General features: G+C 42.1%; 1 protein-coding gene across 6 annotated transcripts in view; it reads left to right on the top strand.

Annotated features, from left to right (window-relative positions):
• Window positions 1–24144, top strand: part of SEMA4A (semaphorin 4A) — an 83519-nt gene extending 59375 nt beyond the window's left edge. For 3 of the 6 annotated variants that reach the window (XM_073639240.1, XM_073639242.1, XM_073639239.1), the window contains 6 exons: window positions 18167–18317; window positions 18495–18684; window positions 18902–19023; window positions 19146–19309; window positions 19383–19492; window positions 23006–24144. In XM_073639240.1, the coding sequence (XP_073495341.1) occupies window positions 18167–18317; window positions 18495–18684; window positions 18902–19023; window positions 19146–19309; window positions 19383–19492; window positions 23006–23649 (1381 nt within the window). In that variant the 3' untranslated portion in view covers window positions 23650–24144. The remainder of the gene's footprint in view (window positions 1–18166; window positions 18318–18494; window positions 18685–18901; window positions 19024–19145; window positions 19310–19382; window positions 19493–23005) is intronic. The other 3 variants (XM_073639237.1, XM_073639238.1, XM_073639243.1) reach the window with 2 other exon arrangements.
• Window positions 24145–26248: the final 2104 nt, after the last annotated feature.

Raw genomic sequence — 26248 nt, 5'->3', positions numbered from 1 at the left:
AAGATCTTAATATGGGTGGAGGCCTTAGCAAACTGTGGCAGATCAAAGCCGGGATCAGTGTCTAACGTCCACAGAGCTTGACTCTTCTCAAGGTTGACCAGAGACCCGGAGGCCTCAGAGTAGCTTCTGATGGCCGCCGATAACATCCGCACCTCTTGAGGATTGGAGATCACCAACGTCACATCATCAGCATAGGCAACAACAGTCAGAGGCAGGCAGTGGGGGACCGGCACCCCCTGAAAATCACACTCCTGCAGTGACCTCAGAAACGGGTCTATGGCGAAAACATACAGGAGCGGACTCAGTGGGCAGCCCTGTCTCACCCCTGCCTCAACTCCAAAAGTATCACCCTGCCAACCATTAATCAGAGGAAAGCTCAGCGCCTCTCTATACAAAGTCTTCAGCCAATCCACGAATTGTCCCGGAACACCGTACTTTGACAAAGTGGCCCACAGATAATCGTGATCAACCCTGTCAAAGGCTTTAGCCTGGTCCAGACTGACAACATATCTCCCACACCGCAGAGCTTTACATCTCTCAAACATCTCCCGTATCGAGATGACTGCTCCAGAGATGTTCCGCCCTTTTACTGTGCCAAACTGAGAGCCTGCCAACAGTGCCGGGGACAAACAAACTAACCTAGAAAACAGGATCTTTGCCAGAATCTTCCTGTCTACATTCAAGAGGGCAATCGGCCTCCAGTTCTTGATGTCACTCGGCTCTTTACCTTTAGACAGCAGAATTAACGAGGACACTCTCATGGATGGAGGCATCAGGTGATTTTCTAGACAATTCCTATACACATCCACAAGGATTGGAGCCAGGAGGTCTCTGAATTCCTTATAAAATTCTGCTGTTATACCATCTGGACCTGGTGCCTTCTTCAGATATAATTTATCAATAGCCGCCTTAACTTCCTCCACCGTTAATTCTGCTGTCAAAGAAGAAAAGTCCAGATCGTTAGTATCAGGCACTGGAGTTGCCTCCAAGAATTGAGCCATCTTATTTTTATCCAAAACTTTCCTCTGAAACAAGTCAGCATAGTAAGATCTCACGACCCCCAGAATACCCTCCCGTGAATCCTGCAATACACCCTGGGAGTCAGTGAGACCTGGGACCATTTTTTTGGCCACCCTCTCCCTGCAATTCTCAAAGGGATCAGGTGCCCCTAAGGACCCATAATCCCGTTCAAGAACCAGGGAGGTGTACCTGCTGTACTGATACTGCCTTATCTCAGATTTCAGCCGGTCGATCTTCACTTTATCATCCCCGCCTGCCGAATACAATGACTCCAATTCTTTACGCAGCTTTAGGTACTGGCTGTACTTGTTCCTCCCTTTATTAACTGACAGTCTCTTTAAGAGGGATCTGATATCCTCCTTGACGTCCTCCCACCAGTCGGTCATGTTGTCATAAAAATCAACCCTGTCTAGATGGACCTGAATAAGGGAGTGGACACGACTCTGGACATAGGCATCACCTAGGAGACTGGAATTAAGCTTCCACAACCCTCTACCAATGTCCGGGCGGTTAGAGGTCCCCAGACAGAAGCACAAGGCGAGGTGGTCAGAGTAAGGGACGACCTTCTCACTCAGGGAGCTGACAGCCTCAGTAGGACTCGCAAAAACAAAATCTATCCTACTGCTCCTGTTGGAACAAGAATACGTAAATTTTGGCTGACGACCTCCCTGTGTGAAAATATCAGTCAGTCCTGCCTGCATTATGATGTTATGTAGGACCTTGCCGTCCCTGGTCACTGTCCTACCTGAGGAACTGTCACCTGATGTCAGTATGGCATTAAAGTCTCCCGCCATCACCACCGGGAGAGAGGTGAAGAGGAAAGGCCTGACGTCATTAAACAGCTGGATCCTGTCAGTCACCGTCTGTGGCCCATAGATGTTAATAAGCCGGAGTCGCCTACCATGGATAGTGACTTCCAGGACCAGACACCTTCCCATGACCACTTCTGTCATCCTATGTACAGTCACATCATGGGTGTTAAACAGGATAGCAACCCCGGCGTAAGGCTCCACAGCCAGTGACCAGAAAGATGGACCGGACCGCCATTCCCTCTCTGCCTCTCTCAAAAGCCCCAGAGATGTCAGTCGTGTCTCCTGCAGGAAGATGACATCTGTGTCCAGGTATCTGAGATGTTCATACACTGCGTGTCTCGTCCTCCTCACCTTAATACTATTCACGTTACTTGATGTCAGTGTTAATGAGAACCCCGCCATCACAACACAATATAGAAGGAGCAGAGTAACAGCCATCATCGTGAATCAGAAATATTCTGTCCACCACCGGTGTCCATGTCAGCCTCCACCTGAGGGTCCACAGATAAGGGCTTTCGCTTTGGCGGGGGATGGTCCTCTGTGTCCCTGTCACATTCAGCATCAATTTTCCTCAACTCTTCCTCATAGTCATCATCATTATCCTCAGATAAGACTCCATATTTGTTGGACACAACCATCACATCTGCAGAACTCTGGACCTTCTTACTACCACTCTGACCAGAGTCATATTCTGCCTCAGGTTTACGGGAGGACGTGTTCTTTTTCTTTCTTTTATTATGATTTACGCTCCAGTCATCAGATACAGACATTGATGCTGAAGGGGGGGCTACCTGAGGCACGACCTCCATGTTCCCCTCTGTACCCCGCTGCTCTGGTGTTACATGGGTGGACTCCTGGCGGGCACCTGAGCTATTCAGTATCCCTGCTGAAGTTAAATCCTCTTCCTCCTGCACCCTTGCCACCACCTCCTGAGCCTCTGCCCCTGCCACCACCTCCTGAGCCTCTGCCCCTGCCACCACCTCCTGAGCCTCTGCCCCTGCCATCACATCCTCATCAGGGAAGGCTTTGCAGATATTGTGCCAGGCGTCTGGACAGTCCCTGTGAGGGTGGCCCATCTTACCACAGAGGTTGCACCTAACGTCCCGGCAGTCTGCAGCGACATGGCCGATTACCCCACACAGGCTGCACTTTAGTACAGTACAGGCATTAGCCAGATGACCTGTTTTACCACATTTAAAGCATTTTCTTGGCTGCCCGGGATAGTAACATGCCCCCTTCTCCCTCCCAATGAAGAAGGAGTTGGGTAGGTGGGCAGTGATGTTGTTATACTGCCGCAGCTTCACCTGGACCTTCCACCCCGTTGTCCAGATACCATCCTCATCTCTGATCTTGGTGAGTCCAGAGACGAGGTCACAATGTCTCTGGAGCCACACCTGGATGTCCTGTGGGGGAACGGCCTCATTCCAGAAGGTGATATTCACAGTGACGGTATCTGGCCTGGAAATGGGAACCAGTATAAACTTATTCCAGCCTTCAGTTTCTCTGAACTTGGGGTAATTGGCCCAGAATCTATCCAGGTCAGGCATGAGCTTAAAGCTGACATCATAGCCCTGCCTGTCCTGCAGATTAGTTACCGCCAGGATTTCAGTCGGCACAAACCCCATCTGGCGGCACAGTAGCTCTCTCACCACATACCTGCGCTGTGGGAGATCCTCCTTGGCACCTAAGAATTTAAAACGCACTACATTTATGCGCCTAAATGTCTGGCCCATATACCCTGCTCCGGAGGTGAAAGACGGAGCGCCGCGGCTCCAGGCATTCCTGGGGGGCACCTGCCGGGTCACACTAGGCTGGCTGACAGGGATAGGGTCTGCAGCAGGAGGGGCTGTCACACCTTGTGTACTAGATGGTAAAGGGGGACAATCACCCATATCATGCACATTATCATGAACAGCATTATTATCATCAGACAGTACAACGTCCATCACAGCCTGTAAATCCCCCCCAGCCCCCGACCCCATAGGCACAGCATCATTAGCGCCAGTCTGTGCTTCAGCCTCGGCCTCATCAGCACAAACAGTCTCACATGCAATGGGGCACTCTGGGACTTGTGGTGCCTCTGCTGGAATCTGAGGTATACACTCCCGTTCACACGCCGCTGCCTGCTGTTGCAGTGTTTTTCCAACCTGGAAACAGAAGCGGGGAGCCTGTAACACCGGTCGTGTCTGCAGCTGGGGGGTCTCTGACTTCACATCAGGGGTTCTGGACTCCGCAGCACAGTCCTGCTTATAGGAGGCGAACCGTGCCCGGTTTGCGTAGGTCTCCTTCAGGGGCCCCATGCTTTCCAGCACACTGTCCATGTCCTGCACCACACTCGCCAGCTCGACACCAAGTGAGTTCAGTTTCATGTCACATACAGCGTTACTCTCAGGGTTAGTTGCTTTTAGATTATAGATAAAGTCTATCTGCATCTGCAGCAGTTGTTTGTGCTGCTGCAACTCACCCATCTTCCTGACCAGTCCGGGTATCTCCTCCGCCAGCTGCAGCTCGGGGGCACGCTGCGTCTCCACAGATTTAGGCTTGGCCACAGGGTCAGGGACTCTGAATACTGACTTGTCCCTTGCGTCCACCACAGGTGTTTTTGTGGCTACCTTGTTGGATTCAGGCACTGCGGCAAGTTTCCCGCTGACACCAGACTGCGACCTCGTGCGACCTGAATTCACCATGCCGGACACCACATGCTGCTGCTGGAGATTTTCCTGGAGGGTTTGTTTCTCCAGAGACGTCCGTCTCTGTCTGCAGACTGGAGAGCTGAGCTGCACACCTGATGGTGATGGAGGCTGAGCTGCCGGCTGGGGCTGTGCACGGACTGGACTTCCACTGGGTGGATTACAAAGCTTCACACTTTGCTGCATTTCTTTACTGACTTCTGGCTTCTTTGCTGCACTTGGAGCTGGTTTTCCTCCCAAAACTTTACACACAGATTCTTTATCTCCTTCTTTCTTACTGGAGCTTTGTGCTGCAGTCACAGGTCTCACAGTGACTCTGGGTGTATTATTCCCATTGGAAGTAGCCTGGGAGCCTTGTCCCAGTGTAGGCCGAGAAGCCTGGGCCTTGCCTGGGGAGCTTCCCCGCCCAGGGGGGCCCCGCCCTGGGCTTGCTCCAGACATGAGGAGAGCTACAAAACACAACCTCACAGCTTGGGGGCAGTATTATAGTAGTTATATTCTTGTACATAGGGAGCAGTATTATAGTAGTTATATTCTTGTACATAGGGGCAGTATTATAGTAGTTATATTCTTCTACATAGGGGGCAGTATTATTGTAGTTATATTCTTGTACATAGGAGCAGTATTATAGTAGTTATATTCTTGTACATAGGGGGCAGTATTATAGTAGTTATATTCTTGTACATAGGAACACTATTATAGTAGTTATATTCTTGTACATAGGGGGCAGTATTATAGTAGTTATATTCTTGTACATAGGGGCAGTATTATAGTAGTTATATTCTTCTACATAGGGGGCAGTATTATTGTAGTTATATTCTTGTACATAGGAGCAGTACTATAGTACTTATATTCTTGTACATAGGAGCAGTATTATAGTAGTTATATTCTTGTACATAGGAGCACTATTATAGTAGTTATATTCTTGTACATAGGGGGCAGTATTATAGTAGTTATATTCTTGTACATAGGGGGCAGTATTGTAGTAGTTATATTCTTGTACATAGGGGCAGTATTATAGTAGTTATATTCTTGTACATAGGAGCAGTATTATAGTAGTTATATTCCTGTACATAGGAGCAGTATTATAGTAGTTATATTCTTGTACATAGGAGCAGTATTATAGTAGTTATATTCTTGTACATAGGGACAGTATTATAGTAGTTATATTCTTGTACATAGGGGGCAGTATTATAGTAGTTATATTCTTGTACATAGGAGCAGTATTATAGTAGTTATATTCTTGTACATAGGGGCAGTATTATAGTAGTTTTATTCTTGTACATAGGGGGCAGTATTATAGTAGTTATATTCTTGTACATAGGGGCAGTAATATAGTAGTTATATTCTTCTACATAGGGGGCAGTATTATTGTAGTTATATTCTTGTACATAGGAGCAGTACTATAGTAGTTATATTCTTGTACATAGGAGCAGTATTATAGTAGTTATATTCTTGTACATAGGAGCACTATTATAGTAGTTATATTCTTGTACATAGGGGGCAGTATTATAGTAGTTATATTCTTGTACATAGGGGCAGTATTATAGTAGTTATATTCTTGTACATAGGAGCAGTATTATAGTAGTTATATTCCTGTACATAGGAGCAGTATTATAGTAGTTATATTCTTGTACATAGGAGCAGTATTATAGTAGTTATATTCTTGTACATAGGAGCAGTATTATAGTAGTTATATTCTTCTACATAGGGGGCAGTATTATAGTAGTTATATTCTTGTACATAGGAGCAGTATTATAGTAGTTATATTCTTGTACATAGGGACAGTATTATAGTAGTTATATTCTTGTACATAGGGGGCAGTATTATAGTAGTTATATTCTTGTACATAGGAGCAGTATTATAGTAGTTATATTCTTGTACATAGGGGCAGTATTATAGTAGTTTTATTCTTGTACATAGGGGGCAGTATTATAGTAGTTATATTCTTGTACATAGGGGCAGTATTATAGTAGTTATATTCTTCTACATAGGGGGCAGTATTATTGTAGTTATATTCTTGTACATAGGAGCAGTATTATAGTAGTTATATTCTTGTACATAGGGAGCAGTATTATAGTAGTTATATTCTTGTACATAGGGGCCAGTATTATAGTAGTTATATTCTTGTACATAGGAGCAGTATTATAGTAGTTATATTCTTGTACATAGGAGCAGTATTATTGTAGTTATATTCTTGTACATAGGAGCAGTACTATAGTAGTTATATTCTTGTACATAGGAGCAGTATTATAGTAGTTATATTCTTGTACATAGGAGCACTATTATAGTAGTTATATTCTTGTACATAGGGGGCAGTATTATAGTAGTTATATTCTTGTACATAAGGGGCAGTATTGTAGTAGTTATATTCTTGTACATTGGGGCAGTATTATAGTAGTTATATTCTTGTACATAGGAGCAGTATTATAGTAGTTATATTCTTGTACATAGGAGCAGTATTATAGTAGTTATATTCTTGTACATAGGAGCACTATTATAGTAGTTATATTCTTGTACATAGGGGGCAGTATTATAGTAGTTATATTCTTGTACATAGGAGCAGTATTATAGTAGTTATATTCTTGTACATAGGGACAGTATTATAGTAGTTATATTCTTGTACATAGGGGGCAGTATTATAGTAGTTATATTCTTGTACATAGGAGCAGTATTATAGTAGTTATATTCTTGTACATAGGGGCAGTATTATAGTAGTTTTATTCTTGTACATAGGGGGCAGTATTATAGTAGTTATATTCTTGTACATAGGGGCAGTATTATAGTAGTTATATTCTTCTACATAGGGGGCAGTATTATTGTAGTTATATTCTTGTACATAGGAGCAGTACTAAAGTAGTTATATTCTTGTACATAGGAGCAGTATTATAGTAGTTATATTCTTGTACATAGGAGCACTATTATAGTAGTTATATTCTTGTACATAGGGGGCAGTATTATAGTAGTTATATTCTTGTGCATAGGGGGCAGTATTATAGTAGTTATATTCTTGTACATAGGGGCAGTATTATAGTAGTTATATTCTTGTACATAGGAGCAGTATTATAGTAGTTATATTCCTGTACATAGGAGCAGTATTATAGTAGTTATATTCTTGTACATAGGAGCAGTATTATAGTAGTTATATTCTTGTACATAGGAGCAGTATTATAGTAGTTATATTCTTCTACATAGGGGGCAGTATTATAGTAGTTATATTCTTGTACATAGGAGCAGTATTATAGTAGTTATATTCTTGTACATAGGGACAGTATTATAGTAGTTATATTCTTGTACATAGGGGGCAGTATTATAGTAGTTATATTCTTGTACATAGGAGCAGTATTATAGTAGTTATATTCTTGTACATAGGGGCAGTATTATAGTAGTTTTATTCTTGTACATAGGGGGCAGTATTATAGTAGTTATATTCTTGTACATAGGGGCAGTATTATAGTAGTTATATTCTTCTACATAGGGGGCAGTATTATTGTAGTTATATTCTTGTACATAGGAGCAGTATTATAGTAGTTATATTCTTGTACATAGGGAGCAGTATTATAGTAGTTATATTCTTGTACATAGGGGCCAGTATTATAGTAGTTATATTCTTGTACATAGGAGCAGTATTATAGTAGTTATATTCTTGTACATAGGGGGCAGTATTATAGTAGTTATATTCTTGTACATAGGAACACTATTATAGTAGTTATATTCTTGTACATAGGGGGCAGTATTATAGTAGTTATATTCTTGTACATAGGAGCAGTACTATAGTAGTTATATTCTTGTACATAGGAGCAGTACTATAGTAGTTATATTCTTGTACATAGGAGCAGTATTATAGTAGTTATATTCTTGTACATCGGAGCACTATTATAGTAGTTATATTCTTGTACATAGGGAGCAGTATTATAGTAGTTATATTCTTGTACATATTAGCAGTATTATAGTAGTTATATTCTTGTACATAGGGAGCAGTATTATAGTAGTTATATTCTTGTACATAGGAGCAGTATTATAGTAGTTATATTCTTGTACATAGGAGCAGTATTATAGTAGTTATATTCTTGTACATAGGGAGCAGTATTATAGTAGTTATATTCTTGTACATAGGGGCCAGTATTATAGTAGTTATATTCTTGTACATAGGAGCAGTATTATAGTAGTTATATTCTTGTACATAGGGGGCAGTATTATAGTAGTTATATTCTTGTACATAGGAACACTATTATAGTAGTTATATTCTTGTACATAGGGGGCAGTATTATAGTAGTTATATTCTTGTACATAGGAGCAGTACTATAGTAGTTATATTCTTGTACATAGGAGCAGTACTATAGTAGTTATATTCTTGTACATAGGAGCAGTATTATAGTAGTTATATTCTTGTACATAGGAGCACTATTATAGTAGTTATATTCTTGTACATAGGGAGCAGTATTATTGTAGTTATATTCTTGTACATAGGAGCAGTACTATAGTAGTTATATTCTTGTACATAGGAGCAGTATTATAGTAGTTATATTCTTGTACATAGGAGCAGTATTATAGTAGTTATATTCTTGTACATAGGAGCAGTATTATAGTAGTTATATTCTTGTACATAGGGGCCAGTATTATAGTAGTTATATTCTTGTACATAGGAGCAGTATTATAGTAGTTATATTCTTGTACATAGGAGCAGTATTATTGTAGTTATATTCTTGTACATAGGAGCAGTACTATAGTAGTTATATTCTTGTACATAGGAGCAGTATTATAGTAGTTATATTCTTGTACATAGGAGCACTATTATAGTAGTTATATTCTTGTACATAGGGGGCAGTATTATAGTAGTTATATTCTTGTACATAAGGGGCAGTATTGTAGTAGTTATATTCTTGTACATTGGGGCAGTATTATAGTAGTTATATTCTTGTACATAGGAGCAGTATTATAGTAGTTATATTCCTGTACATAGGAGCAGTATTATAGTAGTTATATTCTTGTACATAGGAGCAGTATTATAGTAGTTATATTCTTGTACATAGGAGCACTATTATAGTAGTTATATTCTTGTACATAGGGGGCAGTATTATAGTAGTTATATTCTTGTACATAGGAGCAGTATTATAGTAGTTATATTCTTGTACATAGGGACAGTATTATAGTAGTTATATTCTTGTACATAGGGGGCAGTATTATAGTAGTTATATTCTTGTACATAGGAGCAGTATTATAGTAGTTATATTCTTGTACATAGGGGCAGTATTATAGTAGTTTTATTCTTGTACATAGGGGGCAGTATTATAGTAGTTATATTCTTGTACATAGGGGCAGTATTATAGTAGTTATATTCTTCTACATAGGGGGCAGTATTATTGTAGTTATATTCTTGTACATAGGAGCAGTACTATAGTAGTTATATTCTTGTACATAGGAGCAGTATTATAGTAGTTATATTCTTGTACATAGGAGCACTATTATAGTAGTTATATTCTTGTACATAGGGGGCAGTATTATAGTAGTTATATTCTTGTACATAGGGGGCAGTATTATAGTAGTTATATTCTTGTACATAGGGGCAGTATTATAGTAGTTACATTCTTGTACATAGGAGCAGTATTATAGTAGTTATATTCCTGTACATAGGAGCAGTATTATAGTAGTTATATTCTTGTACATAGGAGCAGTATTATAGTAGTTATATTCTTGTACATAGGAGCAGTATTATAGTAGTTATATTCTTCTACATAGGGGGCAGTATTATAGTAGTTATATTCTTGTACATAGGAGCAGTATTATAGTAGTTATATTCTTGTACATAGGGACAGTATTATAGTAGTTATATTCTTGTACATAGGGGGCAGTATTATAGTAGTTATATTCTTGTACATAGGAGCAGTATTATAGTAGTTATATTCTTGTACATAGGGGCAGTATTATAGTAGTTTTATTCTTGTACATAGGGGGCAGTATTATAGTAGTTATATTCTTGTACATAGGGGCAGTATTATAGTAGTTATATTCTTCTACATAGGGGGCAGTATTATTGTAGTTATATTCTTGTACATAGGAGCAGTATTATAGTAGTTATATTCTTGTACATAGGGAGCAGTATTATAGTAGTTATATTCTTGTACATAGGGGCCAGTATTATAGTAGTTATATTCTTGTACATAGGAGCAGTATTATAGTAGTTATATTCTTGTACATAGGGGGCAGTATTATAGTAGTTATATTCTTGTACATAGGAACACTATTATAGTAGTTATATTCTTGTACATAGGGGGCAGTATTATAGTAGTTATATTCTTGTACATAGGAGCAGTACTATAGTAGTTATATTCTTGTACATAGGAGCAGTACTATAGTAGTTATATTCTTGTACATAGGAGCAGTATTATAGTAGTTATATTCTTGTACATCGGAGCACTATTATAGTAGTTATATTCTTGTACATAGGGAGCAGTATTATAGTAGTTATATTCTTGTACATAGGAGCAGTATTATAGTAGTTATATTCTTGTACATAGGGAGCAGTATTATAGTAGTTATATTCTTGTACATAGGAGCAGTATTATAGTAGTTATATTCTTGTACATAGGAGCAGTATTATAGTAGTTATATTCTTGTACATAGGGAGCAGTATTATAGTAGTTATATTCTTGTACATAGGGGCCAGTATTATAGTAGTTATATTCTTGTACATAGGAGCAGTATTATAGTAGTTATATTCTTGTACATAGGGGGCAGTATTATAGTAGTTATATTCTTGTACATAGGAACACTATTATAGTAGTTATATTCTTGTACATAGGGGGCAGTATTATAGTAGTTATATTCTTGTACATAGGAGCAGTACTATAGTAGTTATATTCTTGTACATAGGAGCAGTACTATAGTAGTTATATTCTTGTACATAGGAGCAGTATTATAGTAGTTATATTCTTGTACATAGGAGCACTATTATAGTAGTTATATTCTTGTACATAGGGAGCAGTATTATTGTAGTTATATTCTTGTACATAGGAGCAGTACTATAGTAGTTATATTCTTGTACATAGGAGCAGTATTATAGTAGTTATATTCTTGTACATAGGAGCAGTATTATAGTAGTTATATTCTTGTACATAGGAGCAGTATTATAGTAGTTATATTCTTCTACATAGGGGGCAGTATTATAGTAGTTATATTCTTGTACATAGGAGCAGTATTATAGTAGTTATATTCTTCTACATAGGGGGCAGTATTATAGTAGTTATATTCTTGTACATAGGAGCAGTATTATAGTAGTTATATTCTTCTACATAGGGGGCAGTATTATAGTAGTTATATTCTTGTACATAGGGGGCAGTATTATAGTAGTTATATTCTTGTACATAGGAGCAGTATTATAGTAGTTATATTCTTCTACATAGGGGGCAGTATTATAGTAGTTATATTCTTGTACATAGGAGCAGTATTATAGTAGTTATATTCTTGTACATAGGAGCAGTATTATAGTAGTTATATTCTTCTACATAGGGGGCAGTATTATAGTAGTTATATTCTTGTACATAGGGGCCAGTATTATAGTAGTTATATTCTTGTACATAGGAGCAGTATTATAGTAGTTATATTCTTGTACATAGGAGCAGTATTATTGTAGTTATATTCTTGTACGTAGGAGCACTATTATAGTAGTTATATTCTTGTACATAGGGGGCAGTATTATAGTAGTTATATTCTTGTACATAAGGGGCAGTATTGTAGTAGTTATATTCTTGTACATTGGGGCAGTATTATAGTAGTTATATTCTTGTACATAGGAGCAGTATTATAGTAGTTATATTCTTGTACATAGGAGCAGTATTATAGTAGTTATATTCTTGTACATAGGAGCACTATTATAGTAGTTATATTCTTGTACATAGGGGGCAGTATTATAGTAGTTATATTCTTGTACATAGGAGCAGTATTATAGTAGTTATATTCTTGTACATAGGGACAGTATTATAGTAGTTATATTCTTGTACATAGGGGGCAGTATTATAGTAGTTATATTCTTGTACATAGGAGCAGTATTTTAGTAGTTATATTCTTGTACATAGGGGCAGTATTATAGTAGTTTTATTCTTGTACATAGGGGGCAGTATTATAGTAGTTATATTCTTGTACATAGGGGCAGTATTATAGTAGTTATATTCTTCTACATAGGGGGCAGTATTATTGTAGTTATATTCTTGTACATAGGAGCAGTACTATAGTAGTTATATTCTTGTACATAGGAGCAGTATTATAGTAGTTATATTCTTGTACATAGGAGCACTATTATAGTAGTTATATTCTTGTACATAGGGGGCAGTATTATAGTAGTTATATTCTTGTACATAGGGGGCAGTATTATAGTAGTTATATTCTTGTACATAGGGGCAGTATTATAGTAGTTACATTCTTGTACATAGGAGCAGTATTATAGTAGTTATATTCCTGTACATAGGAGCAGTATTATAGTAGTTATATTCTTGTACATAGGAGCAGTATTATAGTAGTTATATTCTTGTACATAGGGACAGTATTATAGTAGTTATATTCTTGTACATAGGGGGCAGTATTATAGTAGTTATATTCTTGTACATAGGAGCAGTATTATAGTAGTTATATTCTTGTACATAGGGGCAGTATTATAGTAGTTTTATTCTTGTACATAGGGGGCAGTATTATAGTAGTTATATTCTTGTACATAGGGGCAGTATTATAGTAGTTATATTCTTCTACATAGGGGGCAGTATTATTGTAGTTATATTCTTGTACATAGGAGCAGTATTATAGTAGTTATATTCTTGTACATAGGGAGCAGTATTATAGTAGTTATATTCTTGTACATAGGGGCCAGTATTATAGTAGTTATATTCTTGTACATAGGAGCAGTATTATAGTAGTTATATTCTTGTACATAGGGGGCAGTATTATAGTAGTTATATTCTTGTACATAGGAACACTATTATAGTAGTTATATTCTTGTACATAGGGGGCAGTATTATAGTAGTTATATTCTTGTACATAGGAGCAGTACTATAGTAGTTATATTCTTGTACATAGGAGCAGTACTATAGTAGTTATATTCTTGTACATAGGAGCAGTATTATAGTAGTTATATTCTTGTACATCGGAGCACTATTATAGTAGTTATATTCTTGTACATAGGGAGCAGTATTATAGTAGTTATATTCTTGTACATAGGAGCAGTATTATAGTAGTTATATTCTTGTACATAGGGAGCAGTATTATAGTAGTTATATTCTTGTACATAGGAGCAGTATTATAGTAGTTATATTCTTGTACATAGGAGCAGTATTATAGTAGTTATATTCTTGTACATAGGGAGCAGTATTATAGTAGTTATATTCTTGTACATAGGGGCCAGTATTATAGTAGTTATATTCTTGTACATAGGAGCAGTATTATAGTAGTTATATTCTTGTACATAGGGGGCAGTATTATAGTAGTTATATTCTTGTACATAGGAACACTATTATAGTAGTTATATTCTTGTACATAGGGGGCAGTATTATAGTAGTTATATTCTTGTACATAGGAGCAGTACTATAGTAGTTATATTCTTGTACATAGGAGCAGTACTATAGTAGTTATATTCTTGTACATAGGAGCAGTATTATAGTAGTTATATTCTTGTACATAGGGAGCAGTATTATTGTAGTTATATTCTTGTACATAGGAGCAGTACTATAGTAGTTATATTCTTGTACATAGGAGCAGTATTATAGTAGTTATATTCTTGTACATAGGAGCAGTATTATAGTAGTTATATTCTTGTACATAGGAGCAGTATTATAGTAGTTATATTCTTCTACATAGGGGGCAGTATTATAGTAGTTATATTCTTGTACATAGGAGCAGTATTATAGTAGTTATATTCTTCTACATAGGGGGCAGTATTATAGTAGTTATATTCTTGTACATAGGAGCAGTATTATAGTAGTTATATTCTTCTACATAGGGGGCAGTATTATAGTAGTTATATTCTTGTACATAGGGGGCAGTATTATAGTAGTTATATTCTTGTACATAGGAGCAGTATTATAGTAGTTATATTCTTCTACATAGGGGGCAGTATTATAGTAGTTATATTCTTGTACATAGGAGCAGTATTATAGTAGTTATATTCTTGTACATAGGGACAGTATTATAGTAGTTATATTCTTGTACATAGGGGGCAGTATTATAGTAGTTATATTCTTGTACATAGGAGCAGTATTATAGTAGTTATATTCTTGTACATAGGGGCAGTATTATAGTAGTTATATTCTTGTACATAAGGGGCAGTATTATAGTAGTTATATTCTTGTACATAGGGACAGTATTATAGTAGTTATATTCTTGTACATAGGAGCAGTATTATAGTAGTTATATTCTTGTACATAGGGGCAGTATTATAGTAGTTATATTCTTGTACATAGGGGCAGTATTATAGTAGTTATATTCTTGTACATAGGGGCAGTATTATAGTAGTTATATTCTTGTACATAGGAGCAGTATTATAGTAGTTATATTCTTGTACATAGGGAGCAGTATTATAATAGTTATATTCTTGTACATAGGGGCAGTATTATAGTAGTTATATTCTTGTACACAGGAGCAGTATTATAGTAGTTATATTCTTCTACATATGGGGCAGTATTATAGTAGTTATATTCTTGTACATAGGAGCAGTATTATAGTAGTTATATTCTTGTACATAGGGAGCAGTATTATAGTAATTATATTCTTGTACATAGGGACAGTATTATAGTAGTTATATTCTTGTACATAGGAGCAGTATTATAGTAGTTATATTCTTGTACATAGGGGCAGTATTATAGTAGTTATATTCTTGTATATAGGGAGCAGTACTATAGTACTTATATTCTTGTATATAGGGGCAGTATTATAGTAGTTATATTCTTGTACATAGGGGGCAGTATTATAGTAGTTATATTCTTGTACATAGGGGTAGTATTATAGTAGTTATATTCTTGTACATAGGAGCAGTATTATAGTAGTTATATTCTTGTACATAGGGGCAGTATTATAGTAGTTATATTCTTGTACATAGGGGCAGTATTATAGTAGTTATATTCTTGTTTGGTAATGCAATGTAAACTTGTCACTGAGAACAAAGCACTCACTGCTCTCTGATCAATAATCTGGAGGATATGCTAGTGGCAGCCATATTTACTGCTGAGGAATGTATTTAATCAATGGAAATGATCATATCTACAAGTCCTATGCCTGCCTATAGACGGCTGTACAGCCGCTGTATCTAGTCCTATCATGTGTGATACTGTCTGCTGAGCTGTGTATCTAATCCTATGCTGTGTGATACTGTCTGCTGAGCCGTGTATCTAATCCTATTCTGTGTGATACTGTCTGCTGAGCCGTGTATCTAATCCTATTCTGTGTGATACTGTCTGCTGAGCAGTGTATCTAATCCTATCCTGTGTGATACTGTCTGCTGAGCCGTGTATCTAATCCTATCCTGTGTGATACTGTTTGCTGAGCAGTGCATCTAATCTTCTCCTGTGTGATACCGTGGGCTGAGCCCTGTATCTAATGCTATGCTGTGTAATACTGAGTGCTGAGCTGTGTATCTAATCCTATCCTGTGATACTGTCTGCTGAGCCGTGTATCTAATCCTAGCCTGTGTGATACTGTCTGCTGAGCCGTGTATCTAATCCTCTCCTGTGTGATACTGACTGCTGAGCTGTGTATCTAATCTTCTCCTGTGTGATACCGTGGGCTGAGCCGTGTATCTAATGCTATGCTGTGTAATACTGAGTGCTGAGCTGTGTATCTAATCCTATCCTGTGTGATACTGTCTGCTGAGCTGTGTATCTAATCCTATCCTGTGTGATACTGTCTGCTGAGCTGTGTATCTAATCCTATCCTGTGTGATACTGTCTGCTGAGCCGTGTATCTAATCCTGTCCTGTGTGATACTGTCTACTGAGCTGTGTATCTAATCCTATCCTATGTGATCCTGTCTGCTGAGCTGTGTATCTAATCCTATCCTGTGTGCTGAGCTGTGTATCTAATCCTGTCCCGTGTGATACTGTCTGCTGAGCTGTGTATCTAATCCTATCCTGTGTGATACTGTCTGCTGAGCCGTGTATCTAATCCTCTCCTGTGCGATACCGTCTGCTGAGCCGTGTATCTAATCCTCTCCTGTGCGATACCGTCTGCTGAGCCGTGTATCTAATCCTCTCCTGTGTGATACTGTCTGTTGAGATGTGTATCTAATCCTATCCTGTGTGATACTGTCTACTGAGCTGTGTATCTAATCCTATCCTGTGTGATCCTGTCTGCTGAGCTGTGTATCTAATCCTATCCTGTGTGATACTGTCTGCTGAGCTGTGTATCTAATCCTGTCCCGTGTGATACTGTCTGCTGAGCCGTGTATCTAATCCTCCCCTGTGTGATACTGTCTGCTGAGCCATGTATCTAATCCTCTCCTGTGTGATACTGTCTACTGAGCTGTGTATCTAATCCTATCCTGTGTGATCCTGTCTGCTGAGCTGTGTATCTAATCCTATCCTGTGATACTGTCTGCTGAGCTGTGTATCTAATCCTATCCTGTGTGATACTGTCTGCTGAGCTGTGTATCTAATCCTATCCTGTGTGATACTGTCTGCTGAGCTGTGTATCTAATCCTATCCTGTGATACTGTCTGCTGAGCTGTGTATCTAATCCTATCCTGTGATAGTGTCTGCTGAGCTGTGTATCTAATCCTATCCTGTGTGATACTGTCTGCTGAGCTGTGTATCTAATCCTATCCTGTGTGATACTGTCTGCTGAGCTGTGTATCTAATCCTATCCTGTGATACTGTCTGCTGAGCTGTGTATCTAATCCTATCCTGTGATACTGTCTGCTGGGCTGTGTATCTAATCCTATCCTGTGTGATCCTGTCTGCTGAGCTGTGTATCTAATCCTATCCTGTGATAGTGTCTGCTGAGCTGTGTATCTAATCCTATCCTGTGTGATACTGTCTGCTGAGCTGTGTATCTAATCCTATCCTGTGTGATACTGTCTGCTGAGCTGTGTATCTAATCCTATCCTGTGATACTGTCTGCTGAGCTGTGTATCTAATCCTATCCTGTGATACTGTCTGCTGAGCTGTGTATCTAATCCTATCCTGTGTGATACTGTCTGCTGAGCTGTGTATCTAATCCTATCCTGTGTGATCCTGTCTGCTGAGCTGTGTATCTAATCCTATCCTGTGATAGTGTCTGCTGAGCTGTGTATCTAATCCTATCCTGTGATACTGTCTTCTGAGCTGTGTATCTAATCCTATCCTGTGTGATACTGTCTGGTGAGCCGTGTATCTAATCCTCTCCTGTGTGATACTGTCTGCTGAGCTGTGTATCTAATCCTATCCTGTGATAGTGTCTGCTGAGCTGTGTATCTAATCCTATCCTGTGATACTGTCTGCTGAGCTGTGTATCTAATCCTCTCCTGTGTGATACTGTCTGCTGAGCTGTGTATCTAATCCTATCCTGTGATAGTGTCTGCTGAGCTGTGTATCTAATCCTATCCTGTGATACTGTCTGCTGAGCTGTGTATCTAATCCTATCCTGTGTGCTGAGCTGTGTATCTAAGCCTCTGATCATGTGACCCTTGCAGGCAGGTTGGGGGCTCCAGCTCCTCCGCTGTCTGCTCCTTCAGGTTGAGGGACATTGAAGATGCTTTTAACGGGAACTACAAGGAGCAGAATAAGGAAAGTTCTAAGTGGACTCGATATACGGGCCCGGTGTCCAGTCCCCGGCCAGGCAGTGTGAGTACTTACACTATCACCCCCATCATCTCCCGTAATTAGGGAGAATTGCAATGATAATATAATTTGTAATATGACTGCAATACCTCAGTCAACCTTCAGGTGGCTCCACATTACACTCCTGTCCTGTAATTCTCTGTGCTGCTGTGTGACTATGACCTCCATGTTCCCATCCAGTGCTCCTCAGGAAAGTTCTCAGACACGGACCTGAACTTCATGAAGGATCACTTCCTGATGGATAAGAAGGTGTCTCCGGCCGGCAGTCGGCCCCTGCTCATCCAGCAGAGCGTCAGCTACACGCACATCGCCATAGACACAGTGAGGGCGCTGTCAGGAGCGCCGTACACGGTGATGTACCTGGGCACAGGTAAGTGCCGCTGTGCCCTGTGCTCTTACAACTCCTGCAAATACAGAGCTACTTGTTGAAACTTCTTTTAGGAAAAGAGTTTCTTAAAAAATGTTTTAGAACTTTTGTCTGTATCATCAGTGAGCTGTATCCCAGCTTTCCCAGCATCAGCCGGTAAATGTGGGGAAAACAATTTCTCACAGAAGTGTCCCTTTAAGAAGTCTCCTCTGTTCTGCAGATCGGGGGTCAGTACATAAAGCCATACTGGTAAAAGGGGGCACAGAATCCTACATCATTGAGGAAATCAACCTCCTGCCCCAGGACGAGCCCATCCAGACCCTCCTACTGGAGTCCACCAAGGTGATGTCGTCTCTCATAACATAATCTATTGTTGTGTTATCAGCCACTTATGTGGATCTGATCAGCACCATTATGATCAGCTTTAGGCTCTGCCCCTGTAGTTTCTATGTAATCTCTTACAGAAGATGCTATATGTGGGCGCTGGAGATGGTATCCTGCAGGTCCCGCTGGCAAACTGCAGTGTCTACAGGACCTGCATCGAGTGCATCCTGGCAAGAGACCCGTACTGTGCCTGGAACATGCCCAGTGGCGAGTGTCAAGTACTGCAATCCGCCCTGGAGAATCGGTAAGTGATGCCCAATATGTGCCCAAAACCGCAAGCTCTACAGTCCGGGCTAACATGTCTATATTACACACAGAGAGGTCTGGCTGCAGGACATCGAGGAGGGGAACCCCAACACCACTTGCCTGAGTTCCCGAGGAAGAAGCCCTCGACCTGGGCACAGCACCGACAACCCACCCACAAAAGGTGATTGATGGCACCGCTGCTCTTTAGTGATGGATAGGCGGCATTCTCAGTGATGTCACCGCTGATCTCTGGTGATGGATAGGCGGCATTCTCAGTGATGTCACCGCTGATCTCTGGTGATGGATAGGCGGCATTCTCAGTGATGTCACTGCTGATCTCTAGTGATGGATAGGCGGCATTCTCAGTGATGTCACCACTGATCTCTAGTGATGGATAGGCGGCATTCTCAGTGATGTCACCGCTGATCTCTAGTGATGGATAGGCGGCATTCTCAGTGATGTCACTGCTGATCTCTAGTGATGGATAGGCGGCATTCTCAGTGATGTCACCGCTGATCTCTGGTGATGGATAGGCGGCATTCTCAGTGATGTCACCGCTGATCTCTAGTGATGGATAGGCGGCATTCTCAGTGATGTCACCGCTGATCTCTGGTGATGGATAGGCGGCATTCTCAGTGATGTCACCGCTGATCTCTAGTGATGGATAGGCGGCATTCTCAGTGATGTCACTGCTGATCTCTAGTGATGGATAGGCGGCATTCTCAGGGATGTCACCGCTGATCTCTAGTGATGGATAGGCGGCATTCTCAGTGATGTCACTGCTGATCTCTAGTGATGGATAGGCGGCATTCTCAGGGATGTCACCGCTGATCTCTAGTGATGGATAGGCGGCATTCTCAGTGATGTCACCACTGATCTCTGGTGATGGATAGGCGGCATTCTCAGTGATGTCACCGCTGATCTCTAGTGATGGATAGGCGGCATTCTCAGTGATGTCACCGCTGATCTCTGGTGATGGATAGGCGGCATTCTCAGTGATGTCACCGCTGATCTCTAGTGATGGATAGGCGGCATTCTCAGTGATGTCACTGCTGATCTCTAGTGATGGATAGGCGGCATTCTCAGGGATGTCACCGCTGATCTCTAGTGATGGATAGGCGGCATTCTCAGTGATGTCACTGCTGATCTCTAGTGATGGATAGGCGGCATTCTCAGGGATGTCACCGCTGATCTCTAGTGATGGATAGGCGGCATTCTCAGGGATGTCACCACTGATCTCTGGTGATGGATAGGCGGCATTCTCAGTGATGTCACCGCTGATCTCTAGTGATGGATAGGCGGCATTCTCAGTGATGTCACCGCTGATCTCTGGTGATGGATAGGCGGCATTCTCAGTGATGTCACCGCTGATCTCTGGTGATGGATAGGCGGCATTCTCAGGGATGTCACCACTGATCTCTGGTGATGGATAGGCGGCATTCTCAGTGATGTCACCGCTGATCTCTAGTGATGGATAGGCGGCATTCTCAGTGATGTCACCGCTGATCTCTGGTGATGGATAGGCGGCATTCTCAGTGATGTCACCGCTGATCTCTAGTGATGGATAGGGGGCATTCTCAGTGATGTCACCGCTGATCTCTAGTGATGGATAGGCGGCATTCTCAGGGATGTCACCGCTGATCTCTGGTGATGGATAGGCGGCATTCTCAGTGATGTCACCGCTGATCTCTAGTGATGGATAGGAGGCATTCTCAGTCATGTCACCGCTGATCTCTAGTGATGGATAGGCGGCATTCTCAGTGATGTCACCGCTGATCTCTGGTGATGGATAGGTGGCATTCTCAGTGATGTCACCGCTGATCTCTGGTGATGGATAGGCGGCATTCTCAGTGATGTCACCGCTGATCTCTGGTGATGGATAGGCGGCATTCTCAGTGATGTCACCGCTGATCTCTAGTGATGGATAGGAGGCATTCTCAGTGATGTCACCGCTGATCTCTAGTGATGGATAGGCGGCATTCTCAGTGATGTCACCGCTGATCTCTGGTGATGGATAGGCGGCATTCTCAGTGATGTCACCGCTGATCTCTGGTGATGGATAGGCGGCATTCTCAGTGATGTCACCTCTGATCTCTAGTGATGGATAGGCGGCATTCTCAGTGATGTCACCGCTGATCTCTGGTGATGGATAGGAGGCATTCTCAGTGATGTCACCGCTGATCTCTGGTGATGGATAGGCGGCATTCTCAGTGATGTCACCGCTGATCTCTAGTGATGGATAGGCGGCATTCTCAGTGATGTCACCGCTGATCTCTAGTGATGGATAGGCGGCATTCTCAGTGATGTCACCTCTGATCTCTAGTGATGGATAGGCGGCATTCTCAGTGATGTCACCGCTGATCTCTGGTGATGGATAGGAGGCATTCTCAGTGATGTCACCGCTGATCTCTGGTGATGGATAGGCGGCATTCTCAGTGATGTCACCGCTGATCTCTAGTGATGGATAGGCGGCATTCTCAGTGATGTCACCGCTGATCTCTAGTGATGGATAGGCGGCATTCTCAGTGATGTCACCGCTGATCTCTGGTGATGGATAGGCGGCATTCTCAGTGATGTCACTGCTGATCTCTGGTGATGGATAGGAGGCATTCTCAGTGATGTCACCGCTGATCTCTGGTGATGGATAGGCGGCATTCTCAGTGATGTCACCGCTGATCTCTAGTGATGGATAGGCGGCATTCTCAGTGATGTCACCTCTGATCTCTAGTGATGGATAGGCGGCATTCTCAGTGATGTCACCGCTGATCTCTAGTGATGGATAGGCGGCATTCTCAGTGATGTCACCGCTGATCTCTAGTGATGGATAGGCGGCATTCTCAGTGATGTCACCGCTGATCTCTGGTGATGGATAGGCGGCATTCTCAGTGATGTCACCGCTGATCTCTAGTGATGGATAGGCGGCATTCTCAGTGATGTCACCGCTGATCTCTGGTGATGGATAGGCGGCATTCTCAGTGATGTCACCTCTGATCTCTAGTGATGGATAGGCGGCATTCTCAGTGATGTCACCGCTGATCTCTGGTGATGGATAGGAGGCATTCTCAGTGATGTCACCGCTGATCTCTAGTGATGGATAGGCGGCATTCTCAGTGATGTCACCGCTGATCTCTGGTGATGGATAGGTGGCATTCTCAGTGATGTCACTGCTGATCTCTAGTGATGGATAGGCGGCATTCTCAGTGATGTCACCGCTGATCTCTAGTGATGGATAGGCGGCATTCTCAGTGATGTCACCGCTGATCTCTAGTGATGGATAGGCGGCATTCTCAGTGATGTCACCGCTGATCTCTGGTGATGGATAGGCGGCATTCTCAGTGATGTCACCGCTGATCTCTGGTGATGGATAGGCGGCATTCTCAGTGATGTCACCGCTGATCTCTAGTGATGGATAGGCGGCATTCTCAGTGATGTCACCGCTGATCTCTAGTGATGGATAGGCGGCATTCTCAGTGATGTCACCGCTGATCTCTGGTGATGGATAGGCGGCATTCTCAGTGATGTCACCTCTGATCTCTAGTGATGGATAGGCGGCATTCTCAGTGATGTCACCGCTGATCTCTAGTGATGGATAGGCGGCATTCTCAGTGATGTCACCGCTGATCTCTAGTGATGGATAGGCGGCATTCTCAGCGATGTCAGCTGATCTCATTATGTCATCATTTCTTTCTTCCAGTTGGTAACATCTCCGCTGCGTATAACACCATCATTGAGCTCCAGTGCCCACGCCTGTCATCTCTTGCCACATACAGCTGGAAACACCGAGGACAATCCCTGGAGAAGCAGGTGGTGACCTCCGCAGGCACTCTGGTTGTCACAGTGAAGAGAGACACCCTGGGACAGTACCAGTGCTGGGCCAATGAGAACGGCTTTCAATACATGGCCGCCCAGTACTGGATCAGAGACCTCAGTGGGGTGGGCATCAGTCACAAGGACTCCTACAACCGGGATAGTAACATGGCAATTGAGAACGACGCCACGTTCAGCAGCAATGGGCAGGACTACTACAAGCCGTTTGTGTCAGTGACGGTGCTGCTGGCGCTGACGCTGTGCGGGTGTGTGTTTCTGGCGCTGTATTCCTGGCGGGACCAGATCAGAGCGAAGAGTAAGATCCAGGGGTGCAGTACGCCTGAGTCTGAGAAACTGTCTGGCTCTAAAGTGCAGGAGAAGATCCCGCTCAATGGCTTTTGCCAATATGGCCGTGACATCACCAAACCATGCTGTGTGCCCTGCAGAGGAGGCGGCAAGATGGACGTGGACAACAACAGCATCAATCTGACACCCAACGGGGCCGCGGCCGATACGGCCTCTGACGTGTGAGCCACCACCTCCGCTCCGCTACTGTACCAGCTGACAGACTGCCATCTTTTATAAGGGTGGGGGGGGGGGGTCATGGCAGATCTTCCCGAGTTATGTGACTATGGCGGCCGTCTAACTCCCATACGAGTGCCGCCACACAGGACCAAATGTGACTTATCGGAGCATAAGCCAAGACGGCTGCCCAGTGTGAAGGGGAAGACTGTTAACCCTTTTATAATGTGAACTCACGTGTACATAGAAACATGATCACTGCCGGGAGGAGCGGGTATCTGGGGTACAAAGTGCCAGCGCCGGCGGTGAATGATAAAGATCCCAGTGCCGCAACGCACAAGAAGCCACGTGACACGCGTGACCAAAGCTGCGAGCGTGACTGTGAAATGTGTTCATATGTGTGAGCCGCTATCGTGTCCTTGTCCGTACCGTATCAGTATTATAGGGGGCGCCGTGTGCATGAGCTCTCACTGCCAGAGGGGGGGCTGTTTGTATAAAAAAATGAAACCAAATAATGATAAACGCCTCCGTGTCATCTCTACACAGCAACTGTACCCGAAGACGAGCATCTCATCCTCCTGAGACATGAAGCCTTGGATGCACAGCTCAGCAGACAGTATCACACAAGATCTGATTAGATACACGGCTCAGCAGACAGTATCACGCAGGGTAGGATTAGATACACTGCTCAGCAGACAGTATCACACAAGATCTGATTAGATACCCGGCTCAGCAGACAGTATCACACAGGAGAGGATTAGATACACAGCTCAGCAGACAGTATCACACAGGATAGGATTAGATACACGGCTCAGCAGACAGTATCACACAGGACAGGATTAGATACACGGCTCAGCAGACAGTATCACACAGGATAGGATTAGATACACAGCTCAGCAGACAGTATCACACAGGATAGGATTAGATACACGGCTCAGCAGACAGTATCACACAGGAGAGGATTAGATACACGGCTCAGCAGACAGTATCACACAAGATCTGATTAGATACCCGGCTCAGCAGACAGTATCACACAAGATCTGATTAGATACACGGCTCAGCAGACAGCATCACACAGGAGAGGATTAGATACACGGCTCAGCAGACAGTATCACACAGGATAGGATTAGATACACTGCTCAGCAGACAGTATCACACAGAATAGGATTAGATACCCGGCTCAGCAGACAGTATCACACAAGATCTGATTAGATACACGGCTCAGCAGACAGTATCACACAGGGCAGGATTAGATACACTGCTCAGCAGACAGTATCACACAGGATAGGATTAGATACACAGCTCAGCAGACAGTATCACACAGGATAGGATTAGATACACGGCTCAGCAGACAGTATCACACAGAATAGGATTAGATACACGGCTCAGCAGACAGTATCACACAGGATAGGATTAGATACACGGCTCAGCAGACAGTATCACACAGAATAGGATTAGATACACGGCTCAGCAGACAGTATCACACAGAATAGGATTAGATACACGGCTCAGCAGACAGTATCACACAGGAGAGGATTAGATACACTGCTCAGCAGACAGTATCACACAGAATAGGATTAGATACATGGCTCAGCAGACAGTATCACACAGAATAGGATTAGATACACGGCTCAGTAGACAGTATCACACAGGATGGGATTAGATACACGGCTCAGCAGATAGCATCACACAGAATAATGTTACACGCACGCCGCCTAAGTTCAGAAAGGGGCGAAACCGCCTCAGGGCGACCATAGGCTGCAGCTTCTCTCAGGCAGACGATAGATTCAGTTGCTGACCAGACACATCTGACAAGAGTCTTCATAAATGGTAGAACAGTAACATTTAATGAGGCACGGCCAGTGCAATGCAAATGTCTCTTTGAGCAACTGGCTCCAGTAATAACAGTACAGTCTCCTTTGCAGCACAGCAGTACACAGTCTATAATCCGGTAGCACAGTACAACACAGTTTTAATGCATACACAACCACAGGCTTTTCCTTCACAAGTACTCAATAGTACACAGCATTCTTTATCCTGCATGGAGATGGAGGGGGGGGGGGTTGATGAGGGAGAGGATCCCTGTGACACAATTCCTTCCAGTCCTTATCTTCCTGGCCGATAATATTCCGCACTGTTAGTTCAGGGAGTCTAAGTGACCTGTGTTTAGCTTCCATCCTGACCTGAATTCTGTTCCCTTGCCTTCTGTCAGATCCAGATAACACACCACCTTTCTCTTCAGCTTCAGCCAGACTACAATAACAAGTTCCCCACAATCCCCCTGGGGCTCTGCTGAAACACTCCCTGTCTCCTGTGACTGTGTTAACCCCTCTAGTTGCTGGATGCTTCTGGAGCACAATACTTCTTGTTTCCTGTGCTTGTGTTACTTCTAATAGTTGCTGAATGCTTTTAAAGCAACAGCGCTACTTCTGCATGTCACACTCTGCAACAGCACTGCTTCTGCATGTCACAATAGGATTAGGTACACAGACCAGCAGACAGTATCACACAGGACAGGATTAGATACACAGCTCACTATACTGTATCACACAGGATAGGATTAGGTACACAGCTCAGCAGAGAGCATCACACAAGATTAGATGCATAG

The sequence above is a fragment of the Phyllobates terribilis genome, unplaced genomic scaffold (genome assembly GCF_046119375.1).
Source record: "Phyllobates terribilis strain yellow unplaced genomic scaffold, ASM4611937v1 Scaffold_7__3_contigs__length_470593459, whole genome shotgun sequence".
In the NCBI taxonomy this organism is placed as follows: domain Eukaryota; kingdom Metazoa; phylum Chordata; class Amphibia; order Anura; family Dendrobatidae; genus Phyllobates; species Phyllobates terribilis.
The sequence above is the reverse complement of the archived record's forward strand: the minus strand, read 5'-3'. Positions and strand labels throughout refer to the sequence as shown.